The 19,298-nt window shown below is 38.1% G+C and overlaps 1 protein-coding gene across 4 annotated transcripts; it reads right to left on the bottom strand.

Annotated features, from left to right (window-relative positions):
• Positions 1-397: 397 nt before the first annotated feature.
• On the bottom strand, positions 398-18,076 carry LOC121318075 (solute carrier family 45 member 3-like). Of its 4 annotated transcripts, none has more exons than XM_041254331.1 (5): positions 17,667-18,076; positions 8,476-8,777; positions 3,416-4,246; positions 1,961-2,226; positions 398-942 (listed from the first exon to the last, which is right to left on the bottom strand). In XM_041254331.1, exons 2-5 carry the CDS (start codon positions 8,672-8,674, stop codon positions 571-573), a joined length of 1,668 nt encoding a protein of 555 aa, XP_041110265.1. In that variant the 5' UTR covers positions 8,675-8,777; positions 17,667-18,076; the 3' UTR covers positions 398-570. The 4 variants fall into 4 exon arrangements, with proteins under 4 accessions (XP_041110265.1, XP_041110267.1, XP_041110266.1 ...); XM_041254333.1 differs by having other exon boundaries at positions 3,416-4,263; positions 17,667-18,075; XM_041254332.1 differs by lacking the exon at positions 8,476-8,777 and having other exon boundaries at positions 3,416-4,263; positions 17,667-18,075.
• Positions 18,077-19,298: the final 1,222 nt, after the last annotated feature.

Below are 19,298 nucleotides of genomic sequence, written 5' to 3'. Positions count from 1 at the left end.
GTACTGTGGTCTGAAATAAACAACAAGAGCACATTCTACACTGAATGAATGTGTTGCATCTTGTTTTGTTGGAACCATTTGGTGGTGTACCCAGTCAATGAAGGAATACTCGAACATCAAAATTCTGAATAATATATTAAACGTGCACGTCATTTCCTGCCAGCACTATATATATAGGGGGGGGGGGGGTTACAAGAAATATACAATGTCCATTGGTATGAATGTTACCATACATTATGTAAACTGGTTATACTGTATATATATTATATATATATATATATATATATATATATATATATAATATAGATATATATAGAATATATCTATATACATGATATATTATAGAAAATGTGGTGGTCATGGAAGGATGGATAAGCTGCGATTGGAAATAGGAAAGGCGGTGTAACAGAAAAATTATTTTAAAAACACCACTTGACCTTTCCAACAGCCATCTTTAAAAATACTAACTCAGTTGGCAGCAGTTTTAATGCTGCTCCGTCACATTCTTTTAATTTTTTTTCCATCCTTTCAGAATTTCAGGTCCTTTTGGTCAAACACTATACGGTTGGCTTAATAAATCGCAATCAAGCCGAAGATAGTGGAGGAGGCTATGTAAGCTGTAACAGATTCTGTAAACAAAACGATCATCCCCATGAAGAAAGAGGGGAAGACTTGCGAGAGCAGAAAGGTGCTGTCCAGGATGGCAAAGTCCAAGCCGACGCCGCGCTTCCCAAAATCCTCCTCCTCACCATCACCTCCACTGGCAGAGTCAGTCTGGGCAGGGTAACTGCCTGCACGCTCTGGCTCAATGCACACATGTCCGTTTTGGTTGTGGTTGTCATTTATGGTGCACTGTTCATCCGGAGTCAGATAAACCGACTCTCTGGTTATTGCGATTCCATTTTTATGCATATTTTTGGCTTTTTTTTTTGGCATATAGATCTGGAATAGACAGAACAGCACAAAAGAGTTACAGAATGTATGCACTGAAGTTAATGGTATAACTGTAGTACATAATAATAACTGTAGTTTTCACATAATACAGCATGTTGCATGTTTTTTGAAGTTCTGGCACATGTTAAAGTTCAGATTAATTAAATTCTGCTTAAAAGATTCAAGCAAAACTGTGAAAATAAAGTAAGCTTGAAGTACAAATGTACACTTTTTCAATTCAGTCATTCAGTTCAGAAATTCAAGCCAATAGATGCTTTGAAATAATTCTGACTAATTTGGCTTTTAACTAGTTCTTAACAGTCATTAATAAAACATAATTGAATAATTGATAATGAATATAATTCATGACATTTGTATAGTGTGTAGTCTATGACAGGGCTATTCTTCCCTAGAGGACAACAACATAAAGTATTTATAAAATAAATGTTTCAGGCTAACTTTGCGTGATATTAAAAGGTGATAACATGACCAAATACTTAATAAGAACATCACATACATTTAAAAGGGGTACTTAATTGGTATTTCTTCAACTTTTAATTACCCACAGAATTATTAAGCCCAACACACAATTTATTTAATTTTGTTAATAAACACAACCATATTCACAGACTTTTACTTTACTATTTTTTATAATCTCTGGTGAGCAATATTTCCTGAAGCGAGTGAGAGAACACAGCAGCTATGTGAGGTACGGTTGGAATTGCTTTCAGTTTGACAGCTCACGCTGGAGTTGCGCTCTGTTGCTGGTGTTAATGAGCACATGTTTCCTGTAATAACCAGACAGTTATTAAGGGAAATATCAACTGGAACTCCTGAAAAAAAAAATGCTCACCAGTTATTATTAACAAATAATGCAAGCCCTACTGTATATAAGGTTGTAATTCCATCTTGGGTTTTCAGGGACATATAAATCATGAGTAATTGCAGGAACTACAGCCTTATTATGTACTGTTGGATGCAAACTCTCCCTTATGTAATAAGAGGTTAGTATCCCTTCTGCACTTACGTCCTTTTCCTTGTGGTAATGACAGGTCAGTGTGTAGGGCAGGGTCTGTAGCGTGGCATAAGCAAATCCAGTTAGTGCAGACATCATGGTGACCAGCACAATGCTCTTTGAAAGGCAAATCACTAGTGCAGAGAAGGTGAAGCTGACCATGCTGGCCAAATAGACTCTCTTAGACCCAAACAGTTTGATAAGTTTACTCATGATTATTGAGAAAAACGTTGAGGTAGCACATTGCAGAAACAGGCCCAGGCTCCCCATGCGAACACCTGAAGGAGATAAAGCACAAGATTTTTTTTTTTTTTTTTAATTTAAGCACTGGCTCCTTACATCACAAGATAAACGAAACATTAAACCTATTTAAGTGCCACCAGAAATGAAGAACATTGATCAATTCTTGTCACAGCCTCTTATACTCATTTTAATCTAAAGTCATTTCTGATGTAGTAATCACATACAACAAGTTAAAGAATCTCTTTGCCATTGACTTTCCTGAGGATTCCGAATCCACATGCAGGACACTGTTGGACGCTGTGAGATACAGGACAGTGTCCGTTTTTGATATACAGGGATGTCGCACAAGCTTCCACTGATATAGTAACTCTCTTGCTTTATACATCATTGTAAAGCCTTGATGGAATTACAGATTTTTTATGTGAAGATGGGCTCCAATGCAAAACTGTGTAAGAAGAATATTACACACACACTGCTGTGAAAAAGACTTAGACAAGTTGCATTATGAGCATCAACAATTTGTTCAAAGCCTCCACTAGTGTTTTCTATTATTATAACAACCTTGACTTGCACAATGAAGCAAAAACATTGAGTGAAATAGCTTGCATCACTTAATTTTCAAGGTGTGGTATCAGAAGCATAATCAACAAGTACAGAGAAACGCCATCTGTAATTGACAAACCCAGTACTGGAAGACCCAAAAAGCTGTCTAACAAGGATGAGCAATACTTGAAGATAATATCCTTAAGGAATAGAAAGACGACAAGTGTTGAATTGACAACAGAACTTGCAGAAGACACAGGTGTCGCTGTCCATCCATCAACAGTCCAAAGCACCTTTGATCATTGCTCCATAGTCCAATTTCTGTGTTCCTGACAATATTTTAGCCTTTCAGTCATTCCCCTTTCTTAACAGAGGTATTCTTACTGCAACACATCCTTTAAGTCCTGATTTCAAGAGTGACCTTTGTACTGTTGGATCTGTGATCTGTATCTGATGGACAATGACTCCTGTGCCTTCTGCCAGTTCTGTTGTCAATTCAACGCTTGTCTTCTTTCTATTCCTTTTATTTATATATATATACACACACACACACACACACACACACACACACACACACACACACACACACACACACACACACACACACGACTAGAGTTCATGATTTAAAGTCCCACTACACTAATTTTTTAACCTTTGCTATTCATAATCTGAAACTGCTACCTTCATCATAGCGAATTCTTGATGGGGTTCCTGGTGCTGCACTGGGGACATCTTCGTAAAGCCCTTCTCCGACAAAGTCTGTGTAGAATAGCATGAAGGACATGACAGCCATCCAGCTGCAGAGCTGGGCTACACACAGCTGCTTCATGACCCAGGGAATGTGGCAGTAACTGCGGTAGATGGCTGGCGACATTGACCAGCAAGTCCGCAACATGCAAATCAAAGGGCCTGACTTGAAGACCCTCAGCCTGCACTTGAGAAGGTAGCAGCAGGAGCGGAAGACAGACCTGGCTCTCTCTGAAGGCTTTGGTTCCAGCAGCAGGCGCCCTGAGGGGTAGGTGGGCTCATGTGAGATTTTCATGGTGACAAGAACACTTAGGATGAAGATGAAGGTGAGCAAGGAAAAGAGGCACTCCTCTTGACCACCAAGGTAGGCAGAGAGGTAGCTGTCGGTCCAGTTGATGGCTGGGAGCAGATAGCCAATGCAGCCGCCCAGGCTGACCATGAAGGAAAACATGGCAAAGGCTTGCCCACAATCCTCCTCCTCCCCGTACAGGTCGGAGAGCACAGCTTCCAGTGGGATGAAGCAGACCTGGCCGGAGAAATCAAGCAGACCCACTCCCAGAATGAGGAAGGCCACGTGCATAGCCTGTCCGCCCCAGCTGAAGTAGAAGGCGAGCATGTCAGCATGGGGGATGATGAACAGGGCCAGCAGCACCCCCAGAGACAGCAGCCAGATGAAGGGTCGCCTCCGGCCATAGCTGCTCGTCCAATGGTCACTGGCCGAACCAATCAAAGGTATGAACAGGAGTCCCAAGACTGGCCCAATACCTGCAAATAGAAAGCAGCTGAAATGCAAATAAAAAAAAAAGAGCGGATCATAACCAACAACAAAGCATCTCCTGTGGCACTGACTGGGTAATGCATTACAACATTGTCAAATATTAACCTGATCTGGAATGCATACAATAGGTTTGTCAGATTAAAACCATGTACAACAGCAACCTAATGCTAATATGGCCACCAAATAGTCAGTTTTCATTGGGATGCCAATAAATCAAACTTCATCGAGAATCACAGAATGCATTTGTGTACCAGTTTTGAAGATAGTATGTCAATGCCTTTGATCTCCATTACCAAAAAGTCACATGACCACAATAAGGAATCCATATTATGTCTTAGGCAAGGTCACACGGCAATGTCACCTGCACCTCAAATGATTTCCGATATGCTTTCTAAAGTATTAAAGGTGTGGCGGACTATCTAACTGAACATACCTAAAGGATATATTACATTTTCCAGTCTCAAGAAATGATTTCTGATATCAGAACCAAAATACATCATCTTTATGTGGATAATTGGAACAAAAAATAGACCGAAACTTTACTGTCTAGTTAGGTGATAAACATAAAGATGGTGCTTAAAAAAAATGTATTGACCAGTCATACTTCTACACAGAAGCAATTAGATCCAGGCTAATAATATGAGTCGAAATCACTCTTCGCTGCCAGGTGATGCTGTAACATTTACTTTTAGGAGGCCAGTGGTACAGAGGCTAGATCCTCATTTTTCATTATTTTGTGGGAAAAGTTAGTCAGTAAAACACCTTGGCAATATTACTGAAACACGAACAAGTTACGTACAGTTGTGTATTTAGAGTATACATAAACAGTGATTTGTTAAAGTTTCCAGCATAAAGTGATCAATCTCTAAGACATACAATGTATTCTGTTCATACACCAGATGACTTACTAGTTTAATGGTTTGATAGATTATGTTGTAAAAAAGTAGAGTTGTGGTTAAGTATGTTTGAAAGGGCAGCTGAAAAGCAGTTGATATTTCTGAAATCTGCGTCAACTGGTACCCAAATGTTTGCCTAACATGTACTACTGTGCAATCTACAATACCTCTCCAGTATGTTAGCCTATGATCAGCAAAAGCAGAAAAAACTCTCACCAGGGTGTGCAAACATCTGGGTACTTGAACACAGTCCAGATTCAGTACAGACTGACACGAGAGTGGACTCTGACATCATACCTCAGTGGTCTCTTGCAGACAGAGGTTGTGCAACCTTTTACTCGTTCACAGCCTACAGAAGTTCTCTGTGTCATTTGTCAGACTGGTGTTTGCATCAAAACACATATAATTTGTTTTGATTATTCATAAACCCATCTGGCCTTTTAGAAAATAAACCAAAGTAAAGGCTTACTGGCAAATAAGCTTTTAGTTGCATTAGCGCAAAGATATAGACTAGCCTGTAAACATTGTGTAATAGTTGAGGATATCTGGCAGCAGTTTAAGTCTTTTGTCAGTTTCAGAGTATTTCAGAAACCAGATGCAGGATATTATTCATTTTGCAGTAACTTTGGCACTCCTCCAAAATCAATATTTCCTGTGGGAAGTACAGTAAATGACTTGATAAGTTTTAAAGTGAATGCTCTCTAAATATAATGGAATTTTGTTTTGTTCATCACATTTTTAAGCATCTTGTTTTACACATAGCTGTGTTAAAATACAGGTTAGACAATAATATGCTGTATACTGCATATACAGAGCACATATACATATTCAGGTTTTGGTATACATTTGTTAATAGGAGTTCTGATTTTGGGGTGTTTTACTTGATAAAGCCTGATCTTAACCCCTTTTGTGCCAAAAATCCCATGCCATATTAACTACTTTCCAAGAACATCACCACATGATTTCCTCTGATTTATCTTCCTACTGCGCTACATGCAGTTTCTAGAGTTCAATTTTACATGGGATAATAAGTAAAAATTTAACTTGCATATCAGGGATGGAAATACGACTCATATTGCAAAGCAGTTTCACCCACTGCAGGTTTTTCTACAAGCATGATTGTATAGGTAACAAGCGCAGGTGGGACTTATTAAACCTATAGTAAAAGCAGGAATGGATCGAACAGCTATACAATGGGAGCCTAATTTCCATCCCTGCATGTGGACACTTAGTCCAACAGACGAAGAATGTGGACACTTAGTCCTCCCTACGAAGAATGTATTATATCACACAAGGGCTAAGGGAAAAGGCGCCCGACTCCTAAGTGTTCAGCTGTCCCATTGCAGTTACATGAATCCAGATCTCCACATTCAGCCTCGATGGGAACTGTTCCCTCTACTGTAAGGCACCTTCCCTGGAGGATTTCAGCTAGCTTTCAGGTTTCATGTTTCCTGAAGTTGTCACACAATGCTCACCTTTAAAGGATTGAAACATCAGCCAGTCTCAGAAAGAACTTGGCAAAAAACCTCAAGAAAAATAAAAAAAAACACAAGCTGGTTGCCATACCAACAAGAAACAACACTGAAACGATATAGTTTCACCGCCTAGTTCAAGCTACCAATTATTTGTTAGCTTGTCCCACGTATCTTAGAGCTTTCATACAGACTTATCAACACCTTGTGCTAAAGTATCAGACAGAGCATTCCTATTCACTTCTGAAACATAACCAGACTTTACATTGTTCAACAGATGAAACAGATGAAAGGGCCCTGCTGCTTAAAGTAATTAATTTCATAGCATGCTGATCAAAGGACCTGCCAGTCAAAGAACCTGTCTAGTACAATGAAGCACTTTCATCCATTTCCACAGCCCTCGGTCTACCTTAACTGAATGAAGAATAACCCCAAAGATAAAGATTAAAAGTACACCTTGCTGCCAGTATCTTCTACCAGTAATACTCATGTGTTTTTATATATATATATATATATATATATATATATATATATATATATATATATATATATATAGATATATATATATATATATATATATATAAATATATTAAAAAAACAACAACACATGTTTGTTACTTGTAACTGTTTTCACTATCAACAACTAGTAGTAAGGCTGAAGCTAAAAAAAAAAAAAAAAAAGGACCATCAATTTATAGAAACATAGATGATTACATAAAGGCAATCTCACAGATGGCTTTCGATTTTACTTACACAACTATTAGCAGCATTGCATATTTCCAGGAGGGCAGCCTTTTTTTTCAGTAGTTTACACACTTTCTGACAGGCACACTGACTAACCCTATTAATTCTAATGCATTGAATGGAACAACAGCATCATTCACTGGATCAGCAACTTCTGCATACAGCTTCCTGAGCGAGGTTACTGATCGAGAGCTTCAGAGTTGCAGCATCTCTGATATTTCAATTTCTAGGCACAAAATTGCAAAGTCATGGTTTAGAATAGCTGCAAGTAGCCACCCAGAGGAGGAGAATGGTGAGGCTAAAATCAGAAGACTTCAGCTAACTTGAGGGGTTTGGAGTCAGAAATATAGGTCAGGAAGGGCTTTATAGGTCAAGAGGAACACCTTAAAGCTAATGTGGAACTTGAATGCCTGTCACAATCCTAGCAGCTATACTTAATAGAGTTCTCTGTTTGTTTGATGTGCAGTCTATTGCTGAGGAAACTTTTAAGTTCTACTACCTGCTAATGATGTACCACTTTGGAGATAGCATCCTGCAGGTTAGACTTGCCAAATACTGTAAGTTCTCATCTCTTTGTACCCTCAATTATCTAATTGGACCAATTCCTTCATCAGTTAATTAATTACTGACACCTGGAGGTCTCCGGAGGTTCCCTGCAAGTTTAACGTTCTCTGCTTCCAGTGCTCGGCTTGGTGGGGAAATAACGCAAGTTATTAAAGAATACCAATTTAGGCATCTGAATATATTTGTAAACTAATGAACATAACAATTCTGTTAATACATTATGTATTTCATTTAATCGTTTGATTATCTGAAAAAGGGCCATCCAGATTATATATTGTATTCCCAATTAAAAATAATTGGTGCGATCTTGATAATCTATTTTGCCTTTTTTTGCAAAAAGAAAAGACAATTAATGTATTATTAATATTGACTCATTAAGTTTTAAGTTTATAATTGTATTACTAGAACTGCAGTTTAAATGCAATCTGACTAGTTCTCTCCACAGTGCAATACAATATATCATAAACACTGCATATTTATTAGGAAAGAATGCCTTGTTAATTAATCACGCCTCTTTTTCACTTTGTAATTAGAGCTTACCTAAGACCATCGTCATATACTGCTCTTCAACCCCCGCCTCCAGGAGTAATGGAGGAACATATGTAATCCCAGCTGCCACACAGATCTCCAGGCCACAGGTCAGGAAATTTAGCAAGACAAGATGCCACTGCAAGTTGCATTGAAGCATATTTAGAATATTCTTTCCCTGGCAGCTGCTACTGGGAATTTTGAAGACCATATGGTGCTTTCAGCGTTCCGGTACTTTTTGACCGAGACACTAGGAAAGCAGTGATTTTTCTTATTGATCCTGACAGCTTCATCCTTGAAGTGGCATGCTGATACTGAAATTCACAAAAGGAGGAAGAGACAAGACAAGTTCAGGACAATACCTTTCTATTATCCAACCAATTCTACTTCACAATTAGCAAGTCACCTTTGTTCAAGACAGTTGAGTCCTTGGAAGACACTGTACCTACCACAAGGTTCTCCCTAGGAATTATGTATAGCTGGGTGACAAAGCGTTATAGCCAGGAGCAATTTTAACAGAAAAATAAAAATTACCTTACCTTAAATATATAATAAGGCAAAGAATTTGAATGATGTTTTTTTTTTTTTTTTTTTTTCAAATACGTTTATTAACTATATCGGGTTGCTCTTTTTCATCATCCATTTCGGTTTGGTCATTACCGCATTCTTGGGTTGTATCTGACTTCTTAGCAATTCACTGCTTGTTTTGCAAAAAAGTTACTCAAGTTAGTAGTGAAATCTGTGATCCAACTACTTTTAAATAACAATCTGGGCCTTGGTTATATCTGACCTTCTACCAAGTTTCTGGTTGTTTTGTGAAACTGTATTTTACATTGTTGGTGGTAACAGACGATGGACCAACAACACAGTCAGGACTATGTGGACAATCAGTCATGTGTGTGCAAAATGTAGCTTATTTTACCCAATCTCCAATTTCACCCTGTATCATAAGCAAGGACAAGTTATTGTGATTTCTGAAACAACCTCAGGAACTCCAGCAGGCAGGCTGTGTTTGCAGAGGATTAAGTGAACTCCAGTGGGTAGACATGCCTGGTATGTTCATTAATGTCAGGCACTGACCGCTGAGATACGTTGTCATCTGAAAAATCAGAGGCATTCTTTAATTACTTTAAGTAGTCCCATGACTACAATAACTCAATGCTGGGAAGCAACACATCGCTTGCATCTACCCAGTATCAACCACATGCACGTTTGATATTTCAGTATTCTGTGTTCAGGCAATATGATGGCAGTCTGAAATCACTATCTGTTTGTATCAAAGGAAAGGTATAGCACATAATGCTCATTTTACCTGGAATGAAAAGTATGGTGCAACCCCTTTACAAAATTCTTTGACAAATTTTTCCACTAGAGGTCTTTTGCATGTCTTCCAATGAATTAGGCTACACATTTGATTGATATTGAGAAGGATTTATATTTCTATTTTTTGTCAATTTTATAAGTTTCATTTAGTATTACTACATAGATGAAATGCCTCTTCATAACTCAGGAGCCATAGTTAATAGACTGTACTGTTCCACCACAAAATGAAAATGCAATGCTTGTGAAATGGCATTATGGGAGCAATGTCCATACCACCATGCCATCTTAGCACTGTATCAATTCAATTGGAAATGCTATGCCTATAATATACTGTAATACATGGAACACAGTACAACCTCTATTACTCAAACTAACTGGGACTCGGGGGCGTTTGGAACTGTTCAGAATAACACAGGGGTTTGTAAAATGTAAGTTGGTATTAATCCAATTCATTAAAAAAAATGATGGTTTGTCTCGATCACAGCTTATGAACAGAATATATAGGCTTGTGTGCTTTATAGCACACACACAAACACACACACACACACACTCGCTTGCACTTTTGGAAGGTTACAGTACAATTATACTGAAGTGATGCTCAAATGCAAAGATTTCAGACGACAATGAGGCACCAGCTGTATAGTTTATATCAAGCATCTCCTGACATACCATGGGATCTGCAAGACAAGCTGCTTTGAAGGACATCTTTAACAACCTGTCTCAGATTTCACAACCAATGTCAATGAATTGAAAGCACACATGCAATAATTGAATGGTATTACTGTCTCCCCCACCATTCAAACCATGTGATCAGTTAAGCCCAATTTTATTTCAGATTTCACTTTTCAGGATTTAATCAGGGATATGCAAACCAGAAATAACTCACACAATACACGGAGGGGTTTATAAGTTATACTGTGACCCAACTGGTTTGGTTCATCTATTATACCCTCACATTTTTTTTAGTTCATATTTTGATCTCAGATATCTACAGAATAATCTCAGGATGTCTTTGCAGATGACTGTACTAAGCACAATATCAGCTTCAGTAATACTTCATTAGGTAAAACAGCAGCTGTGATAAATAGTGAGAACATCCATAACTCCCCAACCCATCTGTCCCCATGACATCTCATCCAACCTTTTTTGTATTGGAGGTTTGATACCGATGCCATTGCTGTGATATCCCTCTTTGAATATCTATATATGTAGTACAGAATTTTATCATTCATTACACTATTTTGCTGGATGACTCAAAAGCCTCTGCAGCCAAACAAAGTTTGGCATGTGGATGCCCCAAACGGACAAAACCTGCAAGGGCGCCTGGCAATGCGTCATGGATGCTCAACAGCGTTAACAATGTATCTAATCATTGTGAAGGTGCTGACCACACTTACTGAAGATTGAAAGTTGCTCCATCTTGTGAGAAATAGCACAGCAGTTGTACTGTATTTGGCATTTTACCTGGGATACAACCCTATTTGCTCACAATAACAACTTGGAGATTTATTGAAGAACCATTTGGTGAACTACAATGAACTTTTGGTCTTGTATCACAATACAAATGATACATACCTCTAGTATGATATTAACCCAATGAATTGATACACCTCTACATATAAATAGTCACCCTTCCCAGTGATAAAAATATGTTGGTTTGTTGTTTTTATTTATTCCCTTCTTTTGTTTTTAATTTGGGATTTACACATTTTTCAAGTCCGGTGCTACTGAAAGTGTATTTACATTGCTTCTTCCTGGTACCTCTTAACTTCCTGTGACTGCAGCTTAACCTTTGGAGAGATCCTGACCTACATCCACAGGAAGGGATTCGGTACCAGGGTGTAGCAGCAAATGAATGTATAAAAATCTACAGTAGGCAAGAACAAAAACAACTTCAACACAAGAAACGAGGCAATAGTGATAAAAATGCATTTGAAAGTATTGTGACCTTGTCAAAGACAAATTCCAAGAACAGCAGAAATCTCATAAACAAAGGATGAAGTTAATGCTACAACATATGGAGTCTGTCATCAGGCTTTCCAATTAATATCAGCTGGATTTCTGATTTTCTGAATGGACGATGAAGAGTTAAACTATAGCAATCAATCTATGAAAAGCTAGCCCTTGAAGAGCATTTCACACCCTTCATATCCAATCTCATCAACCCATATATGCATTGAAAAGAGCCCATCAGGGAATCCTTAATGTTCCCTCGGTCAGACACTGTGCACCAAACCCACCCTCCCCTTTGTCCAGTCTGAGCCATTCGTAGCAGTGCAGCTGCAATGCATTCTAAAAAGACTCTACAATCAAGTGTCAATCGTATATTTCTTTGCAACATAAGAGTACTCTCCACCAGCAATTCACCCAGATGCTGTTTTCCCAGGGAACTGTAAGGAATGTGAACAGCTTTATAGCTGTGTATATATACAGAATTGAAATTCTCTATCAAACGATTTCCATTAATTTGAAAACTGTAGGCAGAAAGGGGTTGTAAGTTTTTGTTAGATAAGTTCACTGTTCCTCTGAGCAGGTTTTCTCCTGTATTCCACCACTATTATGAGTTTTTTTATGTTCTTAAAAGGACTGCTAACAAATGCTTTACAATCACAATTCTTACCTCTTATTAGCTTCACTGCCATTAATAATGCCCCCCCCCCCCCTTTATATTGTGCTTAGAAATGCTTCAAATACACTATAACCTGCAGCAGTGACGATAGTCTGAACTACAGCACACTATACACATGAAGTAATTAGGTATCATGTGTCACCTGTTTCATTTAAGTATAAAATACAAGCAAAGAACCAGGAGCAAAAATAATAATACTGATAGTTAAATGCTGTTTTACTGTGTTCAAGAACACACTAAATTCAAATCACAGCTATATTCCTCATGTGATCACACATTTTTTCATTAATGAAAAAAAATAGGCTCAACAAGGGTAATTCCACCTAAAATCAAATCCAACACATTGTGGATGAATAAGGCCAGCCTCAGGGTTCCCTGCAGAAATCGACTGGTTTATTAGCAAAAAGTCGTTTGAATGTTCGGCCAATAACTATAGGCCCAGAAAGAGTGTTTTATTTATTTATTTTCAATAGACCCACTTATAACAATAGCTGTAATCCCAAGCCAAGATGCTGACCAAAAAAAAACAAAACAAAAACAGTATGTTCAAAAAATACTACGTAGGAATTAAAACATTGGCAAGCAAGTACTTCAGGAAACCTATAATTTATCTGCCTGCTATAGCAATTTGCACTTACGTATCTTTCATGAGTAACACTGGCTACTCTGACGAGGCTGATCCTGATGTGTGGATCACTGCTGCCTCTATTGAATTGTTCAGCAATGACATCAGCAAAGCTAGACTATGTTTTAGCAGCTATCCGGCTAAAGCTATCGGGTACTCTTGGCTCCGTTTTAACAGCTGCTTCCAGGCACTGTACAGGCTGCCCAAAAAGCATAACTCATTGACTGAGCAAAGACTGTACCTGTGCTTGAAATTGTTGACAGCTCAGACAGAACCCAACAAGCCAGTCGTGTGATCTCAAGCAGAGGAGCAGCAATCTGTACATCTCTCCACTGCCTAAACTGCCACAGCTTCCCTGGGCTTCTGCACAACCCGAGCAGCCCTGACATCTAACACTCTGCTCAGTTGTGTTTTCTGGGTCATTCATCCCTTGCTGTAGCAGCAGTAGAAACAACACTGTTGTAATAAGCCACTATAATAACTGTAGTTACAGTATGTGAAGAGGGCTCAATTTTGCCTGGTTTTTACAATGTGTGTGGACAGATGCTAAAAGATAAGATGAGGATGATACTTGGGTTTAAATTCTTTATAAGGTTAATGGTGAGTGATGGGCTGGAGAGAATTAGGAAGCAGATATATAATCCATGAAGCTTGCAGACTTTAAAAGCAGTGCTGTGTTTTGGTTGCAGGGAATAAAGCCCCACTAGGGGTCAGCTGAGCTGTCCTATTGAAACTTGTACAGTTACAGTGCAAGTCAATTTATTTCATTATAAAAACCTAATCTATATAAAGTGATGGAGAGATTCTGATTGGTTACATTCCTGATATGTTAACGTTTCAACATTTAGGAAATTAAATGGAAACTAATGCTAAACTTTTAGCCATTCACAAAATATTTTAAACCCAGACATTTTAGGTCCTAAGTTTATCCAGCCAGATATTAATTGACTTTGTTTTTTTCTGCTTTACAATGTGTAGTATTAGTCACTAAATTTCTAAATGCTAGTTTTACTGTTTGTTCCTAGTTCGTGTTTTCTCTTCCCAATCGATAAATAGTTCAATTTAAACCATTCTGATTATTGCAGTAAGTGTACTGTTAACATGTACACATTTTGTAAACATGGAAGGCTTTTTTCATGTTTTCAGAGTCACTTTGTATCATTTTCAGTCATCACATCATGGTGAGTTTTCTAAACCTCAGAAGTTTAACACGTTCATGTGGCCTCAACAGAGCTTTTAGAATCACGTTGTTTATTAAAGTGAGCAAATATAATCATAACATCTCCATTATTTTAGCACTTTACTACCATTTTTACTGGCATTCTCAGTCGTCCGTTCCCCCCCTCTCCTCTGGTGGGAATTTAAATGAAATTACACAAGAAGTGAAAAAGTGACTTCCTACTAAATTCCACTAGATTCATGGTGAAGAACAAGCTTTCATATCAACAGGCTGATTCCACTCCGTGTATTCCACGTGTATTGCCACAGATTGTAAAGTGCCAATTTGATATTAACTGCCATTTACAATACCAAAAAAACACTTACGATACCAAATCCAGTGTTTATCGATGCAATATCAGTCTTTCTGTGCAGCCAGCCTAAAGTCACAACCCCTTTAAATAGTTTTAAATCCTAAAACTGAACCTGCCCGATCTCAGTAGCTGTTAACACACACACACACAACTCTAAGGCCAACACTCACACGCAGACACAGCTCTCTCTGCCCTGCCGTGTGTGAAAACACAGAGCACTTGAACAATTCTACTCTCCTGAGATTCTAAAGCCTGTCAAGCTGGTTCTGGGCTTCCATCACAGGTCAATCTGTAACAAAGAACAAATTCATATCAATGCTGCTTCAAACCCCCAACACCCTACACAATAATCCCTGACCTGGTATCATGTTTAACTGCTTTGCAAAAACACTCCCCCTTCACCCCCTTTCAGCTCATTATCAAAGACCACGAAAGTGAAGCTTTTATGAACTGCATCACAAGCCCATTGAAATACACTCCGCAGTAACCAACCTGTTCCCTCCTTGCACCAAATCAAGCCCTAACAGGGTCTAATTCTAATTCAATAAAGAGGAAGATCTGCAAGTTTTCTGATGCACCAGTAAATTAATTAAAGCTCAGGCCACAGCATCGAAGTGCGCTGCCATTTAAAGAAAGCACTTAGTAAGCCTAGGCAAATCAATACAGATACGCTTAGCTACTGCTTTCTACACTGATTCTGGATGTGTTACAACAAAATGAGATCATTTCATTTTCCTTCTTCACAACTTTTCATTTGGATGGGACCGAGACACAAGGCCAAGGTCACACAGTTAAACCAAAGGTCAATGTGAATTTAGGGCACCTTTGCTGAAGTGTCCCAACTGACTAAAACGGGCACCATCCACCACAAGGAGGGTTTCCATTATTGAGAGAACTTTAAAAACTGCAGAATTCAGCATTTTCAAATAAATTGCCTCTTCTTGATTCGTTGCTTCTTCGTTTCAGTTTGAGATCTTTTTTTTTTTTTTTTCACAGCAGCAGCACAAAAAAGCCAAGTGATGTTCTAACTACCCTGTAGAACAGAATCTCATTACAAAATAGTTAAAGCAAAAACAAACAAGCGTTTTCAAGATAATAGCCCCTTTCACAGCTCAGAAAAGCTTAATAATAGTGCAGTATAGCCGGGTGTCAGCAGTAGGCATGTGAAAACATGTGATGTTGTTGCTGCAGATTTTAGTATCTATGCGTTTACTCCAGACCTGTACAGTAAAGAGTCTGCATAGTTCTGACCCATATCTTAATCAGATGACCTTTGAGATACACACATTCTTATAGCTCAGTCGAGAGCTTACTTTAACTTATTTAGCAGAGTCCATATATCTCCTGTTTCTGAGCATCTCAAAAAGAATGCCCAAACTACGTTTCACTACAACAAACTCCTCTAGATAAATGTAACTGTCTGATAGCTTGGGCTCAAGTACATCTTAACCAAGTTTCACAACTGGATAAGCAGTTCTATATTTTAAATTCTAAATGTAAAACTCTACGTGTGAAAAAGGTACAGGTGCCTCCATTATATCCCTGCCAACTGGGATATGCATCTCCTGTGGGGCATAATTATCAACAATATTGTATTGAATAAAGAAGCTCAGTACTTCCTGTTCACCACAACCTGTATCTAGAACAAAACTAATTTAAAATACTTCTATACCACCAACCCTTTGTAACTTGTAATAGATTATTTTATAAGTTCCCACCGAAAATAAATCAGTCAAAGGATATTCAACCGTGCAAGAAGGTTTCAGTTCAATTAGAAACAGTTAAGGCGCGTTAACAATTCAAAAGTGTTGAAATGCTGCCTGAGGGCACTCGAAACAGTGGACTATTTCAGAGAGTTACTACTTATGCAATGTGACTGTGAAGAAGCTCTTTAACCACATAATAATAATGAACTACAACAACTGAGTATCTGAACTTATTTGGACTGAAATGTGTCAGCTTTGGCTGGAATTTTAAATGTGGCTTAAGGGCAATTACGTGGACAAATTCATGCAACGGGACCCTCGGACCAGCCAGGCTGCATAATGCTTAGCAGACATGCCTCTGAATTACCGGGTCATTTGTTCTATCCCTGAGCTGTCTGCATACCTCCTCGTTAAACCAAGACAAGCAAGGCAGTGTTGCAGTCCAGGTTTTTAAACTGACACCCCAATGCGTTCTAGTAAGTGTAGTCCTGCTGTGAAAGGTAACCGAGACAGGTAAAACGTACCAGAATGCACTGCGATGTGAGTTGAAAAGCCTGAACTGTCTGTCCCAAGTATGGTAACCCTAATCAAAGGCCTCCTATTCAATGTCTGAACCGAGAGAGACGGGTGGAAAACAATGATATTTGGAAATACATTATACATTGCTGCTAGCTGACACCACTTACTAAAATAACAAAGTATCTAGCGGCTAGCCGATCAAAAAAGTAAATAAATAAATAAAAACTCTTAGGTGCACTACTGTTGATTTCAAGTTTTCAAAAAGACTGATGTAAGATGTAATAATCACGGCAACCGTGTACGTATGAGAAGTTATAAACACTGTCGAAACATCGCTCCAGCGGCACCTCCCCCACAACTACCATGTGTCAAAACAGCTGGGGGTCAACCAGCGCCAATGAGCAGCGTTTAACTCAGACGAGTCTAAATGCTTTTTTCAAAAACACTATTTTATCATCTTTTATTACAATAATAACAACCCATAGTTGTCGTCATGCTGTAAATTAGTCTAAATTAAACGCACTCCTTAAAAAAACAAACAAAAAAAAAACAACTAATGTAGTTCAAAACTACAGAACAAATTACACAACTTAACAGCAGGTAAACTGATACAAAGTCTTTTTCCATGGACTACATAATACATACTGTATGGTACCTATCTCTTAGTTAAAAGCGTGCCGAATACGGGAAAGCCATGTAAACAATAGCGCTATGGACTACAGCATAACAGCTATGTTGTGAGAAGCGGAAGCTATTACTACAGATCAAATGGTTTATTTTCTTTTCTTTTGGATTCATGTTTTAAACTCTAGTTATTTACCGCAAACAATAGTTTTAATCTCAGTTCAAGTACATTGATTATGTATTACCTTGTATTGGGAATCCATGCAGCTCAAGATGTTCACTTCCCTGTTCTGTCTTCACAACTTGTGGGAAGGTCCTAGAATGACGTGGAAAGATTCACTGTATGAAAGACCCAGCAGGAACACGGATAGAAGTCATAAAGAGAAACACTGATTTCTTTCTTTCTTTTTCAATAACCACATTGATAGAAAGTAACGTGACGTTTACAGTAACTTGCAAGTTAATGTAGATAAGTTCTGTGGCAGTGTTTAGAGGTATAGATCCCCACTAGTTGCTGTTGTCTACAGTAAGTTCTGTCACATTAACAGTTTTTATTTATTTATTTATTTATTTATTAAGTTTTACAAACGACTTTCCTCAGGAGTTAATGTGTTCCAGTGAATCTGTCCCCCTGACTCTTGTAGTGACTGGTGCGCCACAGGTCCTCGCCATTCTTCATTGTGCTGGTCGCGAAGCCGTAGTCGTATTTATTAATAAGTAACTAGCCACAGGGAAGATAATCAGTGGCATTGTGAATTAAGATGGGTGATGAATAAGCCTCTCCTGCCCCTTTGGCTTCCAGCTAGGACTATGCATTTTATAGCTGTGCTGAAATTGTAAAAATTGGAATCTGGTAATATTTTGTATTGCTGGAATCTCTATATTATATATATATATATATATTATATATATATATATATATATATATATATATATATATATATATATACATAAACAACACTATATATATATATATATAACAAACACAATATACACACACACAAAATATTTAGTAATATATTATTCACCAATTTTAATAAACCCTACCATAATATGTGTGTGTGTGTGTGTGTGTGTGTGTGTGTGTTGTGAATATATTTAATTTTCTGCCACATTTATACATATGCTATGATTATCCAGTGGTGCTGAAATTCATTGAGCAAAACTGTAACCCCTGCATATGATGGAAGCAGGTGCACAGCACTTCAATCCAGGGGGCTCTGCCACACCCCCAGCACCCTAGTTCCAACGCCCCTGTAATTATCAAATGTATACAGACAAAACAGTTTTTTATACTGCAAGTCAACTATTATAGCAATTGTGTGACAATTTCTGTTGACTTTTCCTTTTTAAGGTCCTGAATTTTTATTTTAAAAAGTCAATTTTGTGCTTCAACGGAATACAGTATTTATTGGCAGGGCTGTGCAGTAAATGGGAGTCTTTGTGACGTTTGCTGTTTCTTGATATCACAAGGTAAGGTTTGGAAACCCAGTGAGGTTGTGCTGCATCCTAAAAAAAATAAGGGATTCATTTCACAAAAAAAGTCAATATTTAAAGAGTATGAGGCTCCTGTATATGGGTGATATTAAGATATACAAAAATTAAAAAAATTAAAAAAAAGAAACAAGGCGATTTCTGTGGCTCTTGGTTATTGTCTTGCAAAGCACGAAAAACGCTTCTTGAAACAGATCATTCAGAAACATCATAATTCTGAGGTTTCCTCCCTTAGAAAAAGCTGGGTTAGATTCAACCACTGGAGAAGTTGAGTGGGTTGACAACGTGTACATTTGAGTGCACTGCAGAGGGATTACTGAAATTACTAACTATTCTTACAGAAATATCAAAAGAAACCTCCATTATAATGATAACTACAGGGT

This window comes from Polyodon spathula, chromosome 7 (assembly GCF_017654505.1).
Source record: "Polyodon spathula isolate WHYD16114869_AA chromosome 7, ASM1765450v1, whole genome shotgun sequence".
NCBI lineage: Eukaryota > Metazoa > Chordata > Actinopteri > Acipenseriformes > Polyodontidae > Polyodon > Polyodon spathula.
This window is presented reverse-complemented; position numbering and strand designations above follow the sequence as displayed.

What these genes read in the sequence shown, in the direction of transcription:
- LOC121318075 (XM_041254331.1), bottom strand. Translation starts at nt 8,674, where the DNA reads ATGGTCTTCAAAATTCCCAGTAGCAGCTGCCAGGGAAAGAATATTCTA. An exon ending in GTATATGACGATGGTCTTAG is followed by an intron (nt 4,247 to 8,475) that starts GTAAGCTCTAAT and finishes TTCTATTTGCAG; the next exon opens with GTATTGGGCCAGTCTTGGGA. An exon ending in AAGAATTCGCTATGATGAAG is followed by an intron (nt 2,227 to 3,415) that starts GTAGCAGTTTCA and finishes TATCTCCTTCAG; the next exon opens with GTGTTCGCATGGGGAGCCTG.